The 26,718-nt window shown below is 43.2% G+C and overlaps 1 protein-coding gene across 8 annotated transcripts; it reads right to left on the bottom strand.

Annotated features, from left to right (window-relative positions):
- Positions 1-3,312: 3,312 nt before the first annotated feature.
- mical1 (microtubule associated monooxygenase, calponin and LIM domain containing 1) lies at positions 3,313-25,417 on the bottom strand. Of its 8 annotated transcripts, XM_086213214.1 has the most exons (27): positions 25,214-25,417; positions 24,758-24,824; positions 24,144-24,345; positions 23,000-23,145; positions 20,714-21,004; positions 19,802-20,009; positions 19,454-19,561; positions 19,191-19,286; positions 18,848-19,003; positions 17,626-17,726; positions 17,134-17,391; positions 16,843-16,958; positions 15,015-15,141; positions 14,823-14,901; positions 14,560-14,707; positions 14,261-14,451; positions 12,793-12,899; positions 12,469-12,525; positions 10,375-10,606; positions 9,976-10,046; positions 8,084-8,852; positions 7,837-7,961; positions 7,656-7,769; positions 6,616-6,709; positions 5,772-5,865; positions 5,467-5,540; positions 3,313-4,415 (listed from the first exon to the last, which is right to left on the bottom strand). In XM_086213214.1, exons 4-27 carry the CDS (start codon positions 23,000-23,002, stop codon positions 4,222-4,224), a joined length of 3,813 nt encoding a protein of 1,270 aa, XP_086069340.1. In that variant the 5' UTR covers positions 23,003-23,145; positions 24,144-24,345; positions 24,758-24,824; positions 25,214-25,417; the 3' UTR covers positions 3,313-4,221. The 8 variants fall into 8 exon arrangements, with proteins under 8 accessions (XP_086069340.1, XP_086069338.1, XP_086069339.1 ...); XM_086213212.1 differs by lacking the exon at positions 23,000-23,145; XM_086213213.1 differs by lacking the exon at positions 23,000-23,145 and having other exon boundaries at positions 24,144-24,299.
- Between the last annotated feature and the right edge of the window lie 1,301 nt (positions 25,418-26,718).

Below are 26,718 nucleotides of genomic sequence, written 5' to 3'. Positions count from 1 at the left end.
ATTTTTTTGGGCCAAAATCTTCTAATTTTCCAATTGATTTAGCTGTTAATATGATATTTTGACACTGGAAATCACATGTATACATTGTTAAAATGGTTAAAACACTGGGAAAAGCCAGTGAATGATCGATTTACTGCATCGTTACCAGTACCTGCTGACCCCGATGACACGCTGATATGATCACGCATCCCTCGTTTTCAGTATTTTGTGTGTATTTTGTTTTCATTAATTCGCAGCGAGCCTGTTGTTTGTCATTTTTATGGCTCAGGATTGAAAACACTTTGAAATGTTTCCAGCAAACTGATTAAAATAAAAGCAGATAGTTGCACTGTGCTCCTACACAATTTTGACTACAAGAATTTTCTTTTAAAATCAAAGCAAACTAAGGTTTTAGGACCCAAATACTGACGAGAGCGGGAGTATTTTTACTCATCCGACTGCACCAAAGCAGTCTCCATCTGTTGCACATAAGGAATCGTGGTGATGAAGGTTTACCAAGCGCTGACGTCAGGCCTGAGTTACGTAATTTTACATCCTGTAAAAGTTCACTCGTCAAAATGAGGAGCTTGAACTCAGCCAGCTTGATTATCTAAAACTCACTTCTATCATGAAAGTGATGTCAGATAAATCTGTGTATTGTCCTCAGAGGAAATTCCGAACAGTTACGACTGGCTGAAGAGCTTAAGATCCATTACGATTCGATGAAAGGTGAACGGGATTAGACGAAAGGGATCAGCCGCGTGTTCGCTGACTCTTCTAACCCCGCTGGTGTTGGGAGCTCAAGTCCAGCAGCTCGCACCTACGGAACCATAGAGGAACCTTCTACTCAACATCTACAGGACCTCAAAAATGCTCCAAAACAACACCGGCAGGATTTAAATCTAAAAAAAGGGCTATTTTGGTGTTGAAAGTGTTACGCAACTTGATTTAATTGAAGCTAAAACTACTTATTGCTCACATAACCTGAGATTACCTTGGTTTTACTGCTGCTTGCAGGCCATTAACGACCTACGTGAACACAATAAAGATTATATAAAGCAATTAAATACAGGCTCCAAAGACAAAAAAAAATACACGTTTACACTCACTGAAGCCCGTGGTTGAGTGATTATTCAATAAACACTATTTCAACAAAGTGGGCAGTCGGGATGATAATTGATAATCAAATTCAAATAAAAATCTATAAAATTCCACTGGGAGGGGGGGGGGGGGGTTTATTGGTGTGAGGCGACAGGTCAACATTCGTAGAACCACTACTTTTCTAATCTAATCTGAAGTCCTTTGTCTTCATTTCATTTGAATTCTATTCGACATTTCGTTTGTTACGGTGCAGAACCATATTTCTTGAGTCCCACTTTTCTGCAACTGTGAAGTTTACACAAATTTTGCAAGCCAACTGTAGTCAAACACGCAACGTACACAAGGAAGACTGAAACACATTTCGTCTCAGTGTTAGACTTTTAAATATTTGACTGTAAATTATCAAGTTTTACTGCAACTGTGCAGGAAAATAACTTTAAATGTCCCTGCAGAGGATCTTAAAGGGATCATGTGAGCAGTTTCCCATCTCCTGTTTTTCTGGCTTCCAGTTTCCAGCCCGAGGGACAACAGTGCCCCCTAGACATAAGAACATGGAACAGCAGCCAAACCCAGGACAGCAGTGCAACACGCTCCCACTGCAGCCGTTGTTTGCCGTTTCCGGGCTTATTGAAGCAAATATTCAATCAGCTTGATCATGTGGCAGCAACACAAAATACTTAAGAATGATTGACAGGATGGGCTGATTCTCACAGCATCATATTGAGGAAGGAAAAGTGATGAGCCCATGTGGCGCTTGAACAGGGAATAGTTGGCTCCTGATGCGAGATTTGAGCGAAAACGTAATTTCCTTCTTTTAGTTGCTGGTGTTAAAGAGGACTAGGATTCTACTTCACGTTTGACCAGGCGCATCCATGCCACCCATCCACGTCGCATTTTTGCATCACATATATTGCGGAGAGCGTTTTGTCAAGTTTGGGAAAGAATAAGATTGAAGACCCTTCACAAATAAGAATCTGCACTTAGATAAAAGTTAATAAAAACACTCACACTGGAGGCTGCTTTCAGCGTGCGTTTGGTTTGAACACCGCAGCGATGACTCTCCCAGTGGGTTCTCAGGTGCTAAAATTTCCCGACTGATGAATAAAATGTGAAAGAAACCATCATTAGTTACCCAACCCAGGAGGGTTGATATTGCAATGTTAGATGGAATGCTATTTCTTTTTTAATAATAGCCATCTCATTTTCGCTGAAAAACCCGTTAAAACGATAAGGGTGTGACTTTTGTAGGATCTGTACCACACACACACACACACACACACTTCAGTGGTGTGTAGGCAGGGTGTCTGCAGCACCACAGTATCTCATTTAAATTGCTACCTTCACAAATATTCCTCCTGCCTGCCATTTGAAAATCGCTACAGGCGGTATTGGGATTTGGATTAAATTTCAATTGCGTGTGCGGCCGTACGACCCGGTACTGCTGCTGTGAGGAGAGAGTACTCATCCTCCACGCTCAGTGCTGAACGTGACCACGAGTGCAGGGATCGAAGCGGCCCCCTCACCAGATATCAACCCTAACCCTAATCATAACCTGGGATGACGTGAAACGGCAGAGTGACATCATGAAGGTGCACGAAGGCGCCTCCTCCGGCTCCACGGTGAATCGGCGCCAGGGAGAATTACGGAGGTTCTGTCTGGACTGAGTCATTACGAACAGACTTCACAACACAGGTGGAAATTAATTACACTTACTGTAATTGAGTAGTTTTTGTGTGCACGATGTTTTAAAGTACTTTTTAAAATCTGTAATTTAACTTTTACTTATGTTTTAAGTATTGTACTTTGCTATAATTAAATGTGTTACAGAGTAAAAAAAAAAAAAAAGTAAAGAAAAAATGTAAAAAAACAGAAACATTGGCCTAAATTAAAAAAAAAAAAAAAAAGTCACGTACATGTTTTAGACTAGTATTTCTCCTGCTCAAGTAAACTTTACTTTTACCTTTACCTTTTACTTTAAGACACTTGAGTACTGCACAAGTACACCCTTGCAAATAAAACTTAACATCTCCAAGTATTATGGAAACATCAAAGTGCATTATCTTTATTTCATATACTGTGAATCGCTGTCCAGGGAGCACAAAATGGCAGCAGAACAATGAATATATATATATATATATATATATATATATATATATATATATATATATATATATATATATATATATATATATATATATATATATATATATATATATATATATATATAACAGCTCTTTGCCTTGTTTTCTGCTATTTTGCCAATAGATATATGAATACAAACATCTTCAAATGATAAACAATGGCATTTATAAATAGATTTGGCTACCCAGAATCCCCCTGTGACGGTATGGTACACCAGCAGTTGAAGGCCGTCGGTGATCCTGGAGAGGAGAACAGCCAACCCCTGAGATTAACCGCCCAGCATGCAATCAGGAAGCGTCATGGTGAACAGCAGGAAGTGCTACGACGTGTCATACAGGAAATGATGTTATAAAATAAGTCATTAATGCTAAAAACGGAATTGAACGTTATCTTAACTACATTTGAGCTTTTTCCTCAACCGTTATAATCGTTATACAAACGTAGAATTATTATTTTCTATCTTTGTGTGCTGTAGAACTTTATGACACCAGAAAAAAACAAACAATGAGCATCAAGCTATTAAAACATCCTTCTTTCTAACGTGTTTGTGATCTAGTTTTATCTCAGAGGCTGCCAAGTCGGGAACTGCTGTTTTTTCCACAGCTGTGATTTTATGCCGATGAGTCTTTGCTTTGTACGCAAGTCACACTTTTATGACACCAAACAAGGCAAAGGTCCCACGCCGGGTGGGGATTATTCGCGGTGCAGGGTTTGTTCAGCCAACGCTCAGATGTGGTCTGCTGTCCACCATCGTGACAGCCAGCGTTTCGCCGGAGGATTGTTGGGACTCGTCAACTCAAAGCCTCAGATGTCCAAGTCTACAACTACGGTGTAAACGAGAAGCTCTCCCTCCTAAACCCAGAGGGGCTGCTTGTGCCGGGTCGCCCCCAATCGTCTTTGGCTTTGCAAACGTTTCCAATCCTGAAGCAGCAAGTGTCACTCTCAGTTAATCCCCAGGTCATGGTACAGGTGCATGTTGGGTAAGTGTGCAGGAAAACCTTACGCCCAGTGAACCTGAGCTCCAGCCTTGGAGTGTCGTTTAGCCTCCATGATGGAGAAGGCCTCCTGCTCCTCGCTGATCTCCTTCAACCTCTTCTCCTCCAGGAAGGACACCAGAGAGTCGCGCATGTCCACCACCTCGATCATCTGCTGCAGGACTCGATCTTCCTCTGCCTGCTGCTCTTGTGTCTTGTCTGAGAAAAAACACATCCAAGTACATTTAGTATCCAAATAAAATCACCGCAGCAAACAGCAGTACTACCCTGTCATACTACAAAGTCAAAACTTCCTCCCGTGAGCCGCCTGCCTTCCACGTCTCCTGGAGGGGATCTAACTTGAAAAAGGACGGTTTAAGACAGCCTGACTAGAAGATGATCCCTCGTATTCCAAGTTTTTGCCAGAAATGTTTGTAGGATTCAAAGTATTTTTCAGAACAGTCCATTTGGGATTGTTCCCCGCTGATATCTGCTTCTGCTCGTCAGGAATTTGTGTCAAACCTCTTAAAAGAGACATAAAAACTCACAACACAACAGACTTCTCGCTCTATTTTGGTATCAGAATGTTAACACAAATCTTGTGATTTTTTTTCCTGTTCTGTTTAAGTGCTCATGACGTTTCTTGTCCTTCTGTTTTGTTTCCTTTCCCAGAAGCTGCCCCCCCCCCCCCGGAGAGGAGGAGCTCCGGATCCACCACACACATCTTATCTACTTGTATCAGACATTTTTATGAATTGAATCAATTGTTGCATAATCAAGAATACTGAGACTTTCGACCTTCACTTGTGACATCTATTAGTTATTTATCCATCCAGCCGGGGAGACTCACCCTGAGTTTTCTGCCCTTTTTCTCCGTTTACGGCGTTTTTGGGGCTTTTTTTTCTCCTCACTTAAGTCAAAGCTCTTACTGATCAATGAGCTACATGAATAAATAAAAATATACAGATTAAGAAAAAAAAAACAACAGAAAATGTGACATAGGACCAAAAAACTAAACAGAATGAAGCAAGAGTTGGTTTTGCGCCTTTAATTTAAATAGAATGATCTAAAGTATGAAATATAGGACTAATCTCCCCCCACCTTTCAAAAGTGTCATTACCCAAATACTGGCCCGTATAGATCGGTGGATAGGTTGTGTGCGGGGTGACGGAACACAAACAAAAGATGAGTGTTGTTTGGCTGCAGCAGAATCAATAAGGCCGTTCATGAAAGCTCCCTCAACAGCGCGCGTGCTGATGTGTGTACACACCATTCAGGTCCATGTACTTCCTGAGCTCCAACTCCAACATGCTCTGCTTGTCTTCCAGTTCCAGCTGTCGAGACCTGAGAGGAGAACAAACATCAAGCCAACATTACATCCTGCAGGTCATCAGAAGGACACGTGACTGCGAAGGATATCAGTTACCGCGGTGAGCACAAACAGTCAGCGCAGTGTTAGGAGGTGCATGTTTAGGACCCTGCGGTTTCTGCCAGGCAGAAAAGCTGTGTTGTTCTCTCAGGGTGACGTCACTGGCCTGCACTGGGTTTTACTGCCTGATATTTAAGCACACTTACGCCACCATGAGGTCAGACTCCTCAGAAACCAGCGCGTTCTTCTCGTGGACGAGCTGGATCCACTGCTCGATCATGTCAGGAGAACCGCCGCCGCCTGAAGAAGAGGGGGGGGGGGGGGGTGTGACTGAGTTATGAGAAACTTGGAGACCTAAGATTACATATTTCTATGATTCCTGGATACCGTTTTGTTCATGGTTCATTCAGATTTACTCATTTTGTCTGATTGACATTCACCATTTTGTATTCTTTAAGTAAAAAAAAAAAAAAATCTATAAAATGTTCTCTAATTTGTTTTTTGAAAAATACAATGTTTCTATCTTTGCACTCGGCTAATTACTGTAAATCATTTCTCTCTCTTTAACCAAACCCCCCCTCTGCTTTTTATTTACCAAATTGATCATTTACAATCAAGATATTACAGTATTCTGAACCTGAACAATTTTGGTTGGGTAGGATGCAAATATTGGCATAAAGTCGTTTTAAGAGAACTTCAATGACGTGTGTTTGAAAGCCTGCAGTAGATATCCAAAATAGAAGTATTAAGCTCAACTATAGTATTATATTTCCTCTTAAAGACAAAGTCATTGTGGCCTGAACTGACCCAGACTCGAGTGACATCAACGCATTTATCCTAGGTTTATCAGATTTCACCATATCTCACCCTCCCACCCTAGAGCCACGAAAGCCTTTGTTTGTTTGTTCTTCCATATGAGCAGCAGAACACCAGGACCTTTAAAACAGACGGAAGTTGGTGGCGTTCCCCTGCTAAATGCACCTTAAAAATCAGCAGAAGTCTGTGAGACTTGCAGGCGTCAGGTGAGTGCAGTTAACAGGGGGGTCTTACCAGCTTCTCCTCGCAGGGTTCGCTCCAGCACAACACCTTTCTCCTCCAACTCCCTGAAGGTGACCTCAATCTCCTCCAGCCGTCTCTGTATTGACTGTGCACCACAGAAAGAAGAAGTCATATTTAAAAAAATACCTTCACGAATTCCAATATTTGAAATGTTTTGCTACGGTGACCGTTTGATGTACTCGCGCTTTGTGATTACATCTCTACTTCATTACTGGAGGAGGATTGCCTTCCCGCACCGGGAGAACGATACATGAATGTGACCCAGAGTTGCCGTCTGTCGTTTATCCTAATTTATATCAGCCCCTTTCAATTACAGCAGAATCAGCATTTTATTAGGATTATACTGCCGCTGCTTAACATTCTACTGACAAGACCTGGGCTGGCTTCAACAGTGACGAGAGTTTTTGTAATAAACTTTTCCACTGATTGTGGTTATTCATCAAAAATGCACCAAAGACACTCTGCACAAAGGCAAAAGTGAGTTGAGAGAGAAGAGCTTCACATCTCCAACTCCTCTAACAATGGCTGCTGCAGCCCTGTGTGCGCCATTACCAACAGTAGCCACCAATGTCACCAAATACTCCAGAAGTCCAACTGATGAAATACAGCGGGAGCGTCTGCAATGCGACACGACTGTCGTAGCTGGTTGCTTCCATTATAATCAATTGGAGCTGCTACATTGATCACGGGAGTAGAGATCTCTATTTTTATGTGGCTGGTCTATTTTTCCCCCCTCTCTATGCAGTTGTTCTATCGGCATATAAAATAACAGAGAACAAGAACAGAAAGACACAATGTTTCACAGTAATTCAGATGACTAGCTCGGTGTATCAGAGGTAACATGAGGCAGCAGCCGTGGGAGGTTTCCTCCACGTCACAATGGATCGATCACGTCAATGTGTGTCTATGATGTAGTTAAAACAATCAATGCATACACACAATAGTGCATACAGAGACACTGAGAGCACTCAGTATTCGGCTTAAAATCTGCAAAGACAAGTGTCGTAACAGCGGTACACAGAGACACCGACCTGAGCTTTACGCAGCCGCTGTAGTTCGCTCATCTTGGCCCGCCGCTCCAGCGTCCTCATCTTCATCAGCTCCAACTTCTCAGCCTCGACAGGGTCAGATGGTACAGACTGAAACTGGAAAAGTCGTAATTAGAAGTGACTTTAGTGATCCCTGTTAATCTAAATCAAAAGCTTTCCTTACCTTCTCATCAAATAAATCGATATCTTGTTCAAACATCGCGTCATCTTCGTCGTCGTCATCGTCGTCATCAGCGTCTCCATCGACACCCTCCTCTGAGGCGCTGTGAACATGTCTGAATGTTGTCTCTGTGGAAAAAGAAGGCAAGAAGAAATGTAAAAGGTATTAAATGAGTCACAGACGGAAGCGACACCTCATGTTGTTTTGTCTTACACAAATGTGTGGCATGCGTGGAGGGTCTTCAACTCACCCACTCTCCCCGGCTGGTTAACCAGGACACTGAGCCGGGTGTCTCTGCTGATCCTCGGGGACGAGAGGTTCCAGGGTGAAAACTTGGATCGTACTCGCACTTGCCCGCTTGGCATCTCTTTCCTTCTGAAGCAGCGTCGATTCCTCTTGTCCCTAAAGTGACCGGCCGTACTCCCACTCCAATACCCCTCCTCTTCTTGTCCATCAAGTCCGTCTGGTTTTGGAGGGCTCGGACCTCCTGCGGTTACAGAGGAAGAGGAGCAGGACGATGACCCGCCGGGTGTCTCTGAGTCAGAATCTGCGCTGAAGCTCTGAAGATTCACCAACTGGTTTTTCTCCTCGTCAGTTAGCTGAAGCTTTCGCAGTGATTGTTTGGGACGAGAGTCTGGTGTCTTGGGCATCTCCCGCTTTGGAGTTGAAGGATTAAAAAGGTGGACTGTGCGAGGTTTTGCTACTGGAGGAGAGGGCTGAGGGCTGGGTGTGGTCTGATGAGAGATGCGGGGCTTGGGGACTGGGTGGGGCACTGCGGGAGGAAGCTCCCCCTTCTCCTGCTCAGTCAGTTCCAGTTCCTCTGATTTGGACTCAGGATCCACAGGGGTTTTTGATTCATTTGGTTCTTGGGAGTCCTCTCTGGGTTCAAGTGCATGCTGGTCTTGTCCACCAGGTGAATGTGGTGGACCAGAGTCCAGTGTGTGCTCATACTCTTCATCTGATGGAGACAGTGTGTATTCATCGCTGGAAAGTCCATTCTCTTCATTTCCTTCACTCTCCTGAACAGAGAAACGTTTGGCAAAGCTTATTATTGCATAACTGTCACAATGGGCAGCTGCTGTAGCTCCAAACTGCTAGCCTCAGCTCTCTGGAACAACCACTCTTAACCTCAAAATCATTTCTATTTTCAATTTCAATTAACATCACTTGAATCAATTATTCAAATTTCACACAGCATCCTCCGGGCACCACGGAAGGGGTTTTACAGCTCCAGTCTTAGTTTATCTGTTTCTAGGGTTTACAGAAATGTAGAGGAATTTCAATTCAAGTCACTGTCAGTGAACATGGTAGCACACTGGTAGTGAGCGGCTATACAGCTAATGCAGATGGAACATTTCCTTCTTCTGCAACACAAGTTGATTTTTATTGTGAAAGAGTAACAGGAAATGTGTTTGTCAGGGGGTTTGGTACTGGCCACTATCGTGCAGTGGTATAACAGCGGGTACACGCAGGAATATGGAGTACCTTCACCTCTTTAGGTGTCAATTTAAGATATAATCATCATTTTCCCTCAAAGCCATTTACATCCACTTTGTGCTTGGTGATCTACTTCCACCTCCCAAAGGACCATGACATCACCACAAATACATGTAGGAAACTAGACAACAATCATTTTCTGCATCATTTTTTGACCACAGATTAGTGTGAAATATTTCAAGGACTACTGGAACGGGAAGGGGCAGCGACAGCGAGCTGTTAGATGAAGTGCAGAAGCGACAGGCTGCAAATGTAATTTCTCGACGAGGTAACCAACTTCTTCACTGTGCCCTGCGGATTCACAGTCTCCTGCAGTGTGCAGCAGAGAATCAGCTCACAGTTGCTCACTGAACAGTGGAAGAAGGCCAAATATTGTCAGACGTCTTCATTTTAGTGACAATGGTGTTCTTTTGCCACTAGAATTTTGAAAATAGCATTAAAACAAACTAAGACTGGAACTTATATTTAAGCGTGAATTAATCAACACACTCCATCATCAACAAACTGCGGTGAGTGAGTCAGCTCTTCGGGATGACGACATGGAACCAGACACCAGCAGGATGTATCCCGTGACACAAGGATGCAACATGGCATCTCAGCAGCAGACAACAGAGTGCTTTACATCTGTTCTCCTCAGCGACCCACCTTACAAGAAGGGTTTCCAGTTGTGTTTTGCAGCTCCAGCTCTTCAGAGTGCAGCTCACAGTAAAACCTCCCTGAGGGGACGTCACAGATGAAGACAATAGTTGAGAAGTCTGATACAAGTGCATGATGCTGCTTGCTTCAATTATTCATCTTTCAGTCTGGATGGAAAACAATTCAAAAGGGATGTAGTGCAAATTAATAAATATAAAAAATAATAAATCAGGGGTGTTTCATTTACTGCAGGAAAACCTCCTTCAGGCTCTGAGAGGACACGTTACACCACAGGTGTGAGTGCTGTTGAATCCAGAAGGGCTTTACGGTGATGGAGCACCAAGTGAGTCACATCCATAAGTTAGTTTCAACAGTATTTTCCGATAAGAGCTCGACAGACGTCCCTACCTGTGGTCCCGTCGAAGTTGTAGCTTCCAAGTCTGAGCGTGACGCCACACTGGTGGCAAGTGAAGCAGCTCCGATGGAAGAACTTGCCCTCAGCACCGATGCGCTCCAGGACGTAGACCCTCTTACCACAGAGGAAGCATGCCTCGCTGTCAGTCAACGATACACCAGGCTCAGGTTCAGGCAGAGGAGCAGGCAAAGGACTGAGCTCAGGGGATACAGGGGGCGCCACCGCCTGAGAGAAAACGTCAGATGCGTTAAAGTATACTTCCAGTATCTTAAAGTCTGGGCTGCATTTTTACATCTTTTTTTTTGGACAGAATTATTACTAGGGACTAAAATTACTGGAATGGTCCAATATTCAGAAAAAAACTCTCAAAACTGGAGCCATGAAATCACAGTAAAGAAACTAGAAATCACTCAGAGGCTTCACTGATACAGAAGAGTAACATAATATCATTAAAACCAGTTCATAAATTCTCTCTCCAATCTACAGAAAATGTCTGCGATTACCAATTACTTTTCTTATGTAGAGGAGCCAACTGGTCTCTCCACATGACCACAATGAATTTAATCCAAAAAATGCTGACATTTTTAGATATGGGCCAGATGTCAAAAACACATCTTCTGTGTCGCAAATCAAGAACATAATACTGTTGATTTCCAGAAGCTGAAACCTTCTTCATTCAACACCCTCACGTGGACTCAAAGAGAGAGAAAAAAAAGCTCTTAGCTAAATCCCACCAGTCACCTCCAAGACCCCTCGAGATCCAGGTTCAAACAATATTATTCACTTGTTCTTTGAAATATTCCCATCGACCATCAGGTTTCATCCAAATCTGTCCATTTGTTTTTGAGACATCCCGCTAACAACCCACCAGCCAGCAGACGGACACAAACAGGTGATCACATTACGTACTTGGCCGAGGTGAATAATGCAAATGTTTGTCTGTTTTTTTTCCCCTACCGACAGACCCGGATTATTGTTTTAAAGTATGTCGCACAAAATTATGCAAAGGATCCCTGCAGAGATTGATTTGAGTGCTAAGATGCAACAGAAGTCTCACCAAAATTTCTCCCTCTGAAATCATGCAGAAGGTGAGTTCTTGCAGGAAGGAAGGTGTGAGCGAACGGGGGATGTTATTTAGAGCAGATTACAAAGACTGAGATGGTGGGGCTCCCCTTACACAAAGCTTAGAATAAGCTTACCCCTCCTACATTATGTACAGTTTTGTTGCTGGATGCCTGTAAACACGATCTCAAAGATAGTCATTTATTTAGCCACGGCAGCCCAATATTGCTGTTTTACATACGTGTGGATCTGTGACAATGGAGTGATCTGAGGCGTTCGTTGGATTCTGTCCCTTAGAAATTAGGAAAAACAGTCCAATTTCCCCTAAACATTTCTGCATCTCTTGAACCCAATCACAGGCTGTAGTACATGATGTACCTTCTGTACCAATTATCATTTCCCCTCCATTTACCGAGCCCCCCGGGGAGGCCCACCTCATGCTTGGAAAACCTCTGATCTAGAGGAAAAGATTAACAAATCGACAGGTCACACTTGGCAATATCTTCATGGAGGACTTTTTGGGGAGGCTAGTTTAGGTGGCTAGCTGTACTCTCAATGGAAATCAACCCTCCGTACCCACACTGTGCCTTTATGCCACTATGACCTGGGTAACTATTTGCAGTCAAATTGGAGAGGAAATCCAAAAATAGAAGAACAGTGCTGTTGCATGGGCAGAGAGAGACCTGTATCACACAAACAGAGCCCAGTTGGCATCCACATCCCGGCATCAAGTGATCCAAATGTCACTTGTTATTTGTGGAGGTCACATTAGCTGAAGTTATTGGGATGGTGTAGCATCAGTACAGATAACAGCAAACACAATCCCTCAGGTAGCGTGCATAAAATACTAAACCACATCAGTCAGTACTGAGGTAATTCCAGTAACTTTTGTTCCCATTCTTCATAAAGACACAAAATGCAAGTATCCTTGAAGCGGCAACAAAGCAAACTGGGAAAGTTTCCCTGATGAGTCACACTTTATTTGTACTTCTTAAATTGAATTGGATTAGTGAAGCAAAACTCACACTGTCCTCATCTCCCATCCTCGTCTCTATGGCTTGTTTCTGAGAGGCCAGCTTTTCCTGCACAGACAATAACGACAACTATAATGTGATCTGATTATGTTGGCTGTGTGAAGAGCATTCACATAAAAACAGGATTAAGCAACTTCCTTTGAAATTATGTCCAGCCTTTTGCTTCTTCACAGGCAAAACATGAGTCACAGACCAGCCGAGATGGAAGGTCCAGATATCGCCAACGCCAGCCGACCAGACGGCGTGTTTGAGAATGTCTTTATCAAACATTTTCTGTGCTGTGTAAATAGTGAACTCCGGTCACAGTGGGCGTACCTTGCGTCTTTGCAGAGAGTTGTGCTTCAGCTTGTTCAGGAAAAAGACAGCTGACTGGGTCTGGAAGAGAGTCAGAGGCTTGGAGGATGGTAGGAAGGCTGCAGGGTCTGTAACCGACAGAAAAGGGAGAAAGACAAATCTTAGTATGTTCCAAATTTAGTTTATTGTAACATTAACGCAAGACAGCAAAGATACTTGGATGCTGGCCTACTTGCAGCTTTGCATACAGCTGTTACATATTCTTTTTTCAAGGTACACCCTTTCATGTTGGATACTCAGTAAAAATCTTACTTGTATTTTCTCTGGTGTCACAGGGGAAGCTGCTAAATTCAACTTGTCACATCAAAACTCCTCAGCTTCAGTCACAATCTTTCATCATTCAGATAGGGTTACCGGTGACTGACAGCTCCCTCCTGCCTGCACATCAGTCAGCGGATCCCAAGCAGAGGGAGCGTACATCACACCCACTTCAGCTCAGTCACTGCCTCAAAACGCTGGGCTCACACCTAACAAACTCCTAATACCACAGTAAAAATACCTCAGCCAGGAGAAAATCCTCCTTCAGTGCAGGAATAGTAGATCCCCCTCCAGAGAGGCTAGTCCCATCAGACCCCGATAAGCCAGCTCCGCCTCACCGTGACTCGCTGCTGCTCGGCTGCTGTAGTGCAGGAGAGCAGCTACACCAGTAGAGGCTGGCTCTGTGCACAGCTTTAGTCACTTCAGCTCAATGAATTGTGGGTAGCATGCTCTTAAAGAGACAGCGTCCCGTTAATCGCTGATAAACACATTTCAGTGGGAAGATGAACATAGTTTTGAGGTGATGCTAATGCTGACTAGTGTCTAAGCAACCGAATTATGTAAGATTGATGCTGCTGACCCCAATCTTCAAAAATATATTAGAAGATAAATATGACATGACAAATACAATAAAAGGAAAATAATCAACAATTTACTCAAAAACAAAAGGCCTTATTGCTGTAGGTGTTGTAGTAGCAACTACACAAACCAAAATTGGACTGAAAATGTTTGTTCACATTAAAACGGAATAAAATGAGAGATTCTGTCAACTAAAACTTAACAAAAACGAGCAAAGATCGAATGATTAAAACCCAGGTGCATTCTGGTCAACAGACTAAAAGCGCTTTCACAACCCAGCATTTCATGATGCTAATCAACAGCATCATCACCATGACTTCTCTGACCAAGATAAGGCTATCATACTTTTTTGGTCGACTGTTAACTCTGTGTTTGCTAAGTGAAAAGGGAAGCAGCTCCTCCACTACAATCTGATAGAACAAAAGTGTGGTGAAAATGGCTAAATACCATGAAAACTAACCAGAACAATTTAAGACGGGACCGCAAATACATTTAAAAAGTAGCCTCCAAACCACGTTCCACTGTGAGTTGAAATTTTTTTCTTGTTTTTGCTTTGTTTGACATGTCTTTAACCAGTGCATGTAATACATACCCAAGGTTTTACTCTTTGCTGGCACAGTGAAGGCATCCTTGACCTGGGTGAGGTAGAGGACCATGGACAGCTTGTCTGTGTGATCGCTGCTGGCAGACATGACAGGTGGAATGCCGAGTTCCTTCTCCAAGATGCTGAAGGCCAACTGGTGGTTGTGAACGGGATTGGACTCATCCAGTGAAGACATGTCACTGTGTAGGGATACAAAAGAGGGATCAGCGTTTTCACTTAGGCTCTGACTTTATATGGTAAAATATAATGACCTAACGCCAAAGTAATACGGTTGAGTCCCTACGCACATGAGCTGAGGTCTGAAGTGGTGGATCAGAGCACAGAGAGCCAGGCCGGACCTCCAGGACTGGGTGAAGTCTTTCACATCCACGTTGTTATAACCCGCCGTGTGTTTCTGGCACCACTTCAACAACTCTTCACAACCACTGCCTGAATCTTAGAGGACAAAGAGACGAGACATCAGACATTGCTCATGTTTGTGATATGTAAATGCAACACGACGCAGCACGGATGAAGAGGACGCCAAAGAATAATCAGTGCGCAGACAAACCTTGACGCATGAAAGACCATCGCTTCTTCTGTATCTTGCTTGATGGATTGGATTTATCAACATCATAAAGGTGCTGCACCTAAATAAAATGATAAAGATTATAGTTGATTCGGAATGTAACCTTTCATAACCTTCATGACTATTACAGCCACTTCAAATCTCTGTTGAGTAAAGACAGGATTTAAGTCTGACCTGGCTGGTCTGGATGGAGGAGACGTTGACTCTGGTGTAGCGTGTACGCGGGTCGATGCTGTAAGCAGAGTAGGCTTTGCTGGTGTTCTCTGGTGTGGTCTGAGACAGGAGCTGATATATACTCTCTCTGTTGAAGAAAAAAAAAACCAAGATGATTCAAGAGTCAAGCATAACCAAAAATTAATGCTAATGGAAGAAGCAGATAGATAAAATGTGCAAGTGCATCTTGGAAGTGAACCCAACGCTGATATATAAAAAGACTGATGATGTAAGAAGGTGAATTCACAGATTAAAGGATCAGCCTTCACACTACATGACTAATTAAATAGAAAATGTTCAAAATAATGAAGCCGGAAAGCCAGCTTGGTTTGGATTAAAATCAAGTGGAATCTGCACAGATAGCATCTGGTTTTACTGCTTGTCAACAAGATATTTACAGCTCGGATCTGATCAAAAGCTATTTAGAAGAACTTCTTCAGAAATTGAGAATGTTCGTGGGTGACAGATGTCAAACAGCTCACTGCCACATTTGTGTCACATCAAGAGATCATGCTGGAAACAACAAACAGCGCAATTATCTCGGGATGGGAGGTGCTGCTGATGAGAGCATCCACACCAATGCTGGTGACTTCTGAGTCGGCGGGTTTTTTTTTTTCACGTTGTAGTTTTTTGAAAAGGGAACTAGCTGACATGCTTTTGTAGATCTTTGGCCTTCATGTCTGACTCAACAATGACATTAAGTGCAGGTGGTGAGAAAACAGAAGACACTGCAGAACGAGGAAAAGATAATTAAGACGAAGCAACTCTCTCAGCTCTGATTGGGACAGAGACAAAGTCAGGTATGTTGAAGGCTGCAGCGCCTGATCGATTCACTTGAAGTTTCAGAGTCTAGACATTTGCCAGAACAAAACTGTGTTCCTGATAATGCACCCGCAAGGTCGCAGTGTCTTTGATAAAGAATCTCAGCCAACTCAAAATATGTAACCTATCAAAATGACTTCACTTTACTGTCCTTCTGCGATTACAGTTTAAGAGAGCGTGCTGTGAAAAGCCCCCCCATGTTAGGGGGTCCTGCATAAATAAGCTTGGAATTCCCCTGTGCATGGGGCTAATGAAGGATTAGCTTATTTTGCACTGGCAATTTAAACAGTGAGTGAAGCCTGATAAGATTCTGTGAGGGGGGAAAAAAAAAAAAAAAGTTTAGCGTAGTATTTAAACATCACCAATTACCCTACAGTCATGTTTGTGGTCAGAGGGAGGAAACTGGAGCTCCTGGAGGAAAGTCCAAACTACAGGAAAATGGGAAAGCCCCCAGCTGACCTGCAGGATCAAACCGCAACATTCTGGCTGCGAGGCAAAAAAATGAATGTCATGATATTATGAGGCCCCTTTTTTAATATATATGCACTTCATATTACGATATCCGGTTAAATACGGAAAAATCACGTCAGTATTTGTGAAATCATTTTATGAGATATCTGACATACAACTTGGAGTAATACAATACAAAAGGGGTAATGCCTCCTCCTCAGGTAAGGAGGAGGCCCCGAGGCACAACGGGGACTACGTGGAGGAGGGGAGGGGTTGAGTCTCCACACTGACCTCGAAATTCCTTGAGGTCCCCCAGTCAGAGCTGGTTAATGTGGCTAGCTGGAAATTGCTACCTCCACAACCCAATTTTGGCTAAGCAGTTGAAGGTAGATGCTCCACAACCAAGCTAACCAGTGCTAACCACCACTAACCAATGACCCACCATTTCTTTAGCTGTAATGATGAAATAATTAGCTCTAATATAGATATACAGTGGAATTTCATAAAGACATCTCACCGCTCAGCCAGGACCTTGAGATGCGGGACCCCCAGGCCCCAGCTCCTCACCATCCATGCTGTGTCAAAAGCTGCTAGGAACCCTCGGGCTATGCCAGTCCCCAGAGGCCAGAAAGGCTGCAGAGGAGAGAAGATACAAGTTTTTTTTTTGGAGCACATCACAATATTTACAACTAGTGGAGCAGAATGATTTCATCGAGTTAATGATTGACGGGAATAATTCTGAAGCTTTTCTAAACCATCATGGTAAGTATGTGAGAAAGTATCAAATCAGAGGAGAGCTGTTCCCCACCTCCACTAGACAATCTCCCACAAGAGCCATCAGCAGCTTCTTGCCTCTCCTCTCCCGCACCAGTGAGGCATTCTCAGCACGGTGCATGCAGGTGAAGTCAAACATGGCCACGTCAGGTTGGCGGGCGTGGTTCTGAGCAAACTGCAGGTCCGGCAGTTTGCCACCAGTGGAGAAATGGGCAGCATCATGGGCATAGCGGCAGAGTGCCTCGCGATCCACGTTTGCAGGAGCCAGCAGATCCTCCGCATCACTGTAGTCCTGTCAACACAGAACAGGAGCTGATGACTGAGAAGACACTGCACCTTTACTGACATGACTTTTATACAGCAGGCCAAACTGCAGAAAAAACAAAACAAGGTGATCGACAGACTCTCTCCTCAGACTGGAGCCCCTGATTGGCTCTTTCATTGTTTCCTTCCTCCGCTGGACAGAGATGCATCTGATGCCGATGAGAATCACACTTTTTCTCTGTAATGGATGTGTGGTTCCCACCTGTTTAATGACTCCCTTCTTCAGCAAGCTCTTCTTCTTGGCAGTCATGACAAAGTAGTGGGTGTCGTCCTTGTAGTAGACGATATTCTCCAGATCAATACCTGGAAGGGAAAAGGGAGAAAGGTGGGCTGGAAACGGATGACCCAGTGTGGGAGACTTGTGAGGGCTGACAGTAAATCAGACTGAGGTTCTCCTGCCACTGGTTGGTTTGTATATACTTATTTTCTTCACTGAGGGCTGACATAAGAAGTTTAATTGATAGGTAAGCCAGGTATGTTGAGCCTAAGCCAGAGTTGTCAGTCATATGAAGGTAGCTCTTTCTTAACCTGGCTTGATCGCCATGGTAACATAGGCTGCCAACCTAACCAGTTTGGAAGCAGTTCATGTTCAGAGATTTGGTTTAACATCTCCAAAAAAGAAGCCCCGCCCCTTTCACGCAGGGCCATCATCATCTCATTGTTACCTCTGCATCTGTGTGGACCGAGAAAGAACCTTGTGAATTTCGGGGCAGATTAGTCATAGCGCCACAGCAGCAGTCTGATGTGGTCCACCGAGTCCACTGACCAGCTCCATCTCAAATTTGGACGGAACATCTTAAGAACTTAGTTCACTGAACAGGGTTACCGTGGAGAAGTGAAAAAAAAAATCCCTCTAGAGCAGAAATACTGGCTGGACTCCACATGGTGCAGACTTGTTGAGTCAAATGTTTGCAATGGCACTAAAGAAACTGCATGCATGCATGCACGAGAGTAAATAAAGCGTCTTTGAAATGGGCCCAATCGAGGTTATAAGGGCAACACACACGTAATTCCTCTTGGGTTCGTACAAAATGACGTACATCACATGCAGAGAGGAGTTGCAGTGCGGAGAGCAACGGTGGATTTCTCCACATAAAACACTGCCACAGGAAATTAACTGCAGAATGAAAGCCAGATCAACAACCTTTCTACTCTTCTCACACTGCACCCTGACTGTACAGTGTGAACACTTATTTCAAACCTTGAGGTTGACAGATGAACAAGAAAATGGGAACAAGACAACTCACTCTCTTATTAGAAATGTTATGCCTCTGTGACTCTACTTCATTTAGCGCAAGCGGTGGCATAAACTAAGTGAATCTTTGTTTGCTTCACTGTCCCAACAGTACACACAGACAGCTGCTTCACTGCATACGTCGATGTCCTACTCCTTGCAGCTGGTTGCAGGTGTCATGGAATCCTACCGGTCTCCGTGAGCAGCTCTTGGAAGAACTTCTGGTTGTAGATGCGAGCCACGCCGCTGATCTCTGCCACTTGGGCCTCAGCGGTTGTGTTTCTGTTGATGAAGTTGGCTGTGATGCCGATGGCCAGCTTACCTCTCAGCTCCTTGTGTTTAAACCCTGACAGTTTGGAAAAGAAGAAAAAGAGGAAACCGGTTTGCTGAATGCTTATGCAGATGTCAGAGGAAGTTTGTGTTGTGTGACTATGTGTGACTATGTGTAACAGCGAGACCTTGCAAGATGTTGCATTGCAGCTGTTTTGGCCTCCCCACTGCTTCAGACGTGATTCAAGTGTGCGTTTTCTCACCTTCGGGGACAAACCTGCCTCCACCAGCAGAAATGAAAACATCGAACTGGAAGGTTGACGCAGGATGAGTCCCAGGATGAATCTTTGCCATCCATCCTGTCAGAAACAAATAAAAAAAAAAACTTTTGACGTTCCCGTTTTATCAGCTCATTTCATAATAAATTCAGTTTGCAACTTTTTTGGTTCACACAAACAATAACTGATGTTCAACAGATCATTTAATGAGCAAAAAGCCAAAAGATGTTGCTGGCAGACGGGAGTACCTTTATCTCCAGAAGGCTCTGTCAAACCCTGGAACTCCACCCCTGTGTGCACCTCCACCCCGAGGAGAAGTGACACTTTCAATAGAATCAACTGCAGCTGGCGGATGCCTGCAAACACGTGCACATATATTGGAATGAAAATATGTCTCTGAGACAATAAAAGGTACTTTATATACAGCCAGTGATGCAAAAAGAAACGCTAAAATTAGCTACTCCAGGACTGCCACTCTTTAATATCCTTCGATCTCTGTTTAGACTCCACTAGCCCTCCTTTAAGAAGGAGGTCACCCAGAAAGAACTGAGGAAGTCTTGCTCCTCCACTAACTGACTGAACCATCAGTCACTCACTGATGTGATCCAGAGAGCCGGTGCAGAATTTTCCATGGAACTTCTTGGCGCCGAGCCCCCGGAGGTCACAGATGGTGAAGGGCCACAGGTGGAGAACATTGTTCCTGGAGAAGGACTCTCTCTTCTCCAACACCACCACCTGAGCCCCCAGCAGGGACAGCTCGATGGCTGTTCTCAGCCCACATGGCCCAGCACCCAGCACAAGACACTAGGGGAGGAGAGAGCGGACAGACGGCATGTGTGGATGAGGAAAACACATGTTATCTCTCTGTCAAGGCTCAGCGTGACGCCACCGTTGTACTGCCTCTATTTATGATGCACCATTTCCAAGAAAGCTGCTGCAGTGAGCAGAGTAAATATTCATATTCAACCACAACACAATTTTGCAAGTCATGGGTCACTAAATTTAGAAATGCAGATCTGCCTGTACTATTCAGCACTGGATCAGCTGTACGTAACGGTCCTTTATAGACATAGCAGACGTGCATTAAGAAGCCAGACAACCTTTGAAATTATTACAAATTACAACAAATCCCTAGTTAATACTAGCCCCAAGCAAATGGGATAAAAATTGAATCAATCTGCACAACACTAGAAGCGGATTGTGGCCTTTAAAGCCAAATAATATAAACAACAAGGGCTTAAAACGTTTCGTAAAAAGGCGCATATCACAAGAGGCTTCAAAGTCTGCTCCTCCTGCCCTTGAAAATGATGGATTAGTCCTGGAAGGATTTTGCTATATTTAACTTATAAAAGAAAAACAGCAATTATCACACACAAACATTTCGACAAACTGACAAATCAACTCAATAAAAGGCCAACTGATCAAGGAACAGAGTCGGCAGTCAAACCGATCTGAAGAGATGGACCGAGAACACGGAAAAGGTGGAGGATCCCTGGTGGCTACTGCACCTTGTTTTTGCAGCAAGCTTTTTGTTGCTGGTAATCTGGGTGCGATGCCCTTTTGTCCAGCTTGGTCCACAGAGCTTTGGCCTTCCAGTAGTTCAGCCTTTCTTTCAGCTTCAAGTAAAAGCTCCTGAAATCCTTTGGATTGATGTCCAGTTCTTTACAGAGTGCAGCAAAGTGATGCTGCACATCCTTGGCGGTCTGGGCTTGGACGAAGAGGTCAAACACAGCGTGCGATGGGTTGACGGGGTCCTGGCTCGCCATGGTAGAGATGAGTCGACCCGGTCTGCTGGGAAACTGTGAAATGAGAGGTTAGAACACGGTTCTTAGAGTTTGCTGTCGGGAAATAATTGGGCAACAGTAGTAGGTTTACTGCAGATGATCAAAAGGGTAGAGAGACCTTGTTGTGTGCATTTATAGGAACGATCAAATCCACCAAGTCTTCTTCCTACTGTGCTGTGGGAAGTCCCTCCTCATGGTCTCCCATTTATAGTCTTCAAGTTTAACTGCTGAGGAGCCGTTTACTACCTGGTAGGGCTGAGTCACTACCAACTTCCCCGTCATAGTTTCTGTCTTGTCTTTTAACAGCCACTTTGCTCTGCACACTCTCCTATGTCTCATATGTCATGCTCACGTACAGCCTCAGGATGGGTGCCATAGTTTCAGTAGCGACGTTAAGTCAGGAGAGTAAACAGCTTCACGGAAACGTTTAGCTTAAACACACACGACTTGTTCCATATGCTTGGGCTTGAATAATTAGTGGCTGTTTGGTAACAGGAAAACTGTCCCACTGGTTGTCGCAGATGTGGTTGTCGGTATTAGATGGTGCTATTTAATACATCACAAATATTCAGAAGCAAACCTCACTATTGAAGCTCTTTCAGCTTTGCCAGTTAGTGACAGATTCATTCAGTCATGGTGGGCCAAAACTACCTTCCAAACCAGGATGATCAAGTGAAATGATACAGATTTTTGAATTTGAGAAAAATACAGCACTGACACTGCCAATATCAGCGCTGCACAGTTGTTGGGTACAAAAAGTCACATCAACTTACTGATCATTTTGAAACGTGTATATCTAAACTCAGACATACAAATATTTGTGTGGTGCCATTTTTTTTAAATGATATTTTACTAAATTAGATTGACAGCAACGATAAAAAAAAAAGAAAAAGCAAACAGTATTCTTCCAACATTAAACCATTTCTATAACAAATGTAGAGTACTGTTCAAAACACTAGCGCGTATAATAACAGAATCAGTATGGAAGGAGAACAAGTGGAATCCACTACCCAACACCATTCAAATAAATGTTTCATGCGAAGGACATTTAAAGATTGTTTAAGACACATCAAACACATAATAACCTTCACCAAGACGGTAATGAGATTGGTGCAGTTTTGCTGGAGGGTTATTACATTTAAAACCAAGAGACAAATTTCACCAAACTCTATGTAGGGGTGAGGCGTGAGCCAAGGAAGAACCCGCATCATCATTCGGATCCTGACGTGTGTGTAGAATTTAGCTTCTGCATGGGTTCCGTTGAACGAACACCAATGAAATTCAAACACTGGGTTTTGGATTACTGACAAAAATACATTTTGGGGATTACATATTTTGTTTTAAAGACAATCTTCACGGATAACAACGCTTTTGTGATTCGTTTTTTAAATGTATAAACGGAACCGTTAGCAGCGCAAAGCTAACGTTATGCTATGAACGATCTACCCCGCAGACACGATTTTAACGTCACCACTAGCTTTGTGCTGTTTTTGATGTGATGTTGTTGTGGTCTTTTTAAGCCACATAAAGACATACAAGCCCCTATAAATTCTCGAGCATTATTAACACACACATACATTAAACACTTGACTTTGTGGCGAGGAAACCGGATGTTTAACAATGCTAACAGTCTTGGAGAACTCACTTTAATGCCAGTCTTAAATTTGGTGGTAGATTAATTTAACATAGTAAAAAACTACATTTTCTTAATTTTGAGTTTGGCAAATGACTTTAGCCTCCATGCCAAGAACATGTCAGCACGGTTATTAACCTTGGCAGTGGTTTGCACTCTGGTTTCATGTTTTGATACATGTTTCCTTAGAATTATAAGGTTTAAAAAAAAAAAAAGAGTAAATAACTTCTCTGGAAATACTGATAATGCACTTTGACTTTCTAGACAACATTTGAAACATGTAAGTGTATCGTCACAGGACACAATAAACATTTACTCTAAGTCAGTATCATTATCAAACAGTCAGTGCAGTTTCAAGATGTCTGACATAAACACACCATTTTAACACTTCTCTTGCAGCAACATGAAATGCTGTTTCATCTTTAGTAGCTGACATTTCCTGTAAACGACGCAGGCATCGCTTCCTGATGACAACCTTACAACAGCTCTCCTCACGCTGCTAATTCTGCACTCTGCTCTCCACCTGAGGTACACACACACACACACACACACACACACACACACACACAGATGCGCGCGCGCTGTAATTACAGCACCACAACATGTGTGTGCATGTGAAGCCTGCTGGAAGCTACATTTAAGACCAACACTGTTGACTGTCTCACGTCCTATGTTGTTGTTATTCACTGCACATGCAGCTTGTTTTTAACATGACAAGGAGCTGCAAATGTTCACAAACACTCTTGATGACGTCACAGCTTTTCACCATTTTGGAAAGAGCTCCGCTCACATCCCAACCTCCAGTAATTACGACAAATATTGATGTTAATTTACCAGCTGTTTTTTTTTTTATTTAGTCCTGTCAAATGTCTTTATTAGCTTTTATGAAATTGACAAAAAGTTTGAGGATTCTAGTCTCATCTCAGTCAAAGAGGACTATTTTTTTTTAGTCTAGTTTTGGTTCATTTCGATGAAAATTCCCCTCGACGACTTTGTTGAGAGCAGCGCTGGGCGATGTCTCTTGAAAACAAAACCGCAGTTATTTCAAGTACCTCAATTGCGGCCACTATTAGAATATTTCAAACTGCTGAATTCAAATCGGACGTCTTTTTAAAATGAAAACATCAAAAGGGCAAATGTTCACAATTTTAGTTTTAAAGATAGTTCCTTTAAAAAAAAAAAAATGTAGAAAATAATATATGTCTTGCAAACAGAGTAAATCCTTTTGAACACATCAATCTGAAAAGAAGTTAATGAACGCACACACTGGGAGGAAAACAGTCTGATTAAGTGACACGAGCAAGATAAAGCCAGTGAGGGGCTCTTCATTTTAGCTTCATTTGCATGTTGTGGCTGAAAACGTTTATTTAGCTTGAATATTTTTGACTAAAATACACATATTGGTCATTTCGTTATTGTTTTTTTCATGTTTTAGATTGAGATGATCATTACATCTCATGACAAGGTGAAAAATGTAGACAAGGACACAGCTGACATCCACCAGTGACCTTTATCACTCACAATCATCCAGCCCTGACGCGGCTACACACCCCGGGCGCGTATCTGCTCCGCCACTGCAGGCAAACGAGCCTCCTGAGATGTTTATGTAGCCACCTTTGACCAGCGAGGAGTCGCTGGGTTTAATCATGATTCCATCATGGCGGACTGGAAATGAAACTGGTTTCCAACGAGATTAGACAAACATTTTCTCCTAAGTGTCGGCCTGTAAAAGATAAGAAAAGCTGACAAGGCTAAAAATAAGTCCAGTGATCATCACAATGCTTTCATCTCCTTCTCCAGGAGCCTGTTGTATTTATATTCTGTGCTACTTTTCTGTTGTAACTTCCATGAAAGACACAGCTGGGGGGTGAAAAAAAAACAAAAAACAAAACCCAAAAACCTAAAAGCCAGGTTCCTCGTGTTTAGCACTGCAACTTGTGAGATTCCCAAATATAATCTGAGTGCTCGGCGTGTGTGACGAGGGCTCATCACCACTCATCGTCAGCATCATCACCTGAGGAGAGTTAGGCAACCCCGAGGAGGAGTTTTAACAGGAATGCAGAGGACGGGATCAGACAGGAGAATTGACCTGGTTTGGATCCTTGTAGCTGGTAGATTGGATTGGATTGACCCACCTTATTACACGTGTAAGCTCATCTGGCAGCGCTGGGGACTGCGTCAGGATGTTGGATCAAACCCAGCCTGGCAGGTTCGGTAGAGGGACGCAGAAGCAGAGAGAGAGAGAGATGGAATTTCGTGAACTTGGAGTGAAAACAAAACCTCAAGAGCTCACAATGCCGGAAAGGTATAAAATGTCAAGGAAGGTGTGGCGCGGGCAGCGTTTCATTCAGAGCAAATGCCAAGAGATGTAGAAACACACACACACACACACACACACACACACACACACACAACATATGGTAGCACGGAGCTTTAAATCACCACAAAACACCCATTCATGCGTGTGAAAGGTGAAGTAAGCAATGCGACACGGCATCACAATGAGCGCCGCAACCGCGGGTTCGAACCCGCAGAGACACTTTAAAAACTTCCAGAGAAATTAAAAGATTCGCGCCACCACAAGAACTCACCTGAGAACTGAGGAGTCTCCGGTCTGCAGAAGGCGGATATCCGTGTGTCTCTATCCCGGCTCTCGTATCCGTGTTATGATTTTTGTTTGTTTGTTTGTCTCTTATCCTTCTTTCACAGGTAAATAGAGTGGCCGCCGGGCGTCTCGCGCTCACACTGCACGAGTGGAGCTGCTTCCGGGACTTTCTGGTGAAATAACACCTCGCGCGCACCAGCGCACGTGACAAGCGGGGTTGGCGTCTGGAGTGATGCACTCACACCCCCCCCCCCCCCCACGTGGGGTATGACTATATTTATGTTCATGACTGACAGATGTGATGACATCAACAATCGATATTCTTCCAAATTCATCATTGTCATCATAATTATATCATCACAATTATGTCATCATTATCATTAGTAGTATTAGTAGTAGTTGTAGTAGTAATATCAGAAGTATTCCTGACGTTTTCTATCTTCTATTCTAAAGGAGGGCTGCCCAAAGTGGGGCTCGGGGGCCGAATTTGACCTCGCATATCATAATGTTATATTCAGTGAATAAATTTCAATAAATAAAATAATCATACAAATGTAAAATATTTTCATCAATAGAGCTGAAAATCGCTGTTTGTGCTTTTTTCAAATTTATTTTTTCTTTTTTGGTAAAGTAAGAATCCACCTTAATAATGCAGGAGCCTTGAATGTTTAATCAATTTGATACTTTGATCAAGCAGCAGAGTGCCACAGGAAGCTGGTTTTGGATGAGTGAAGTAAAAAAAAAACATGTAGAAGACTTACGTTCAGTTGACCAGATTTTACTTCGCTTCGATCTACGATGACCTGGATGAATGAGAACCTACACAGACATGTAGAAGACAGTGGTACACAAAAAAAGAAGTATTCTTACAACAACGTTTGAGTTGGCTTTTGGGCTGTGAATCAGTTTGAGCTTGGCACCCCTGTTTAAAGGCTTTTCTTTTGATTTTACAACACAACCCGGGCGGAAATGTAAATCGCTGTCGATACTCGCAAAGTACTATGTCTTCACCTGTAAAGCAGCCTGCTCGTACTTGTGTGTTGATGGATTTTGCACTCGAAATGTTTCACTTCCTGCATTTGACAGCTGTCCTCGTTTAAACGGGGATCTAATCTCAATCTAGAATTTTAAGATTAGGCCCACCGATTGTGTGCAAAGTCGATGAGGGAAGTATTCATCGCCTGGTGACATCAGGATAAATTCTGTTTTCCACTGCAGGGCGAGTAGTTTTACTCCAGGGAAAGAAGTAATCGCAGTAATAAAAAATGTTTTACTACAGTACTTCACGTTAGAAATAGGCCTGACTAAAAAGATACAGTCACTGAATTTCAGCACAATGAAAAGTCTGATATACGCTGCAGTTCATGGATGACAAACCCATCATTTGAGATATCCTAATGACCTGAACTGTAACTCACAGTTGCTGTGACATAAATGCAGTGGAATAAAGTGTGAAATGGCGCAGAGGCGTCATCGAGACAGAAGAAAAAG

Source organism: Aulostomus chinensis, chromosome 9, assembly GCF_037954235.1.
Source record: "Aulostomus chinensis isolate RoL2024-O1b breed Wild chromosome 9, RoL_Achi_v1.0, whole genome shotgun sequence".
In the NCBI taxonomy this organism is placed as follows: domain Eukaryota; kingdom Metazoa; phylum Chordata; class Actinopteri; order Syngnathiformes; family Aulostomidae; genus Aulostomus; species Aulostomus chinensis.
The sequence above is the reverse complement of the archived record's forward strand: the minus strand, read 5'-3'. Positions and strand labels throughout refer to the sequence as shown.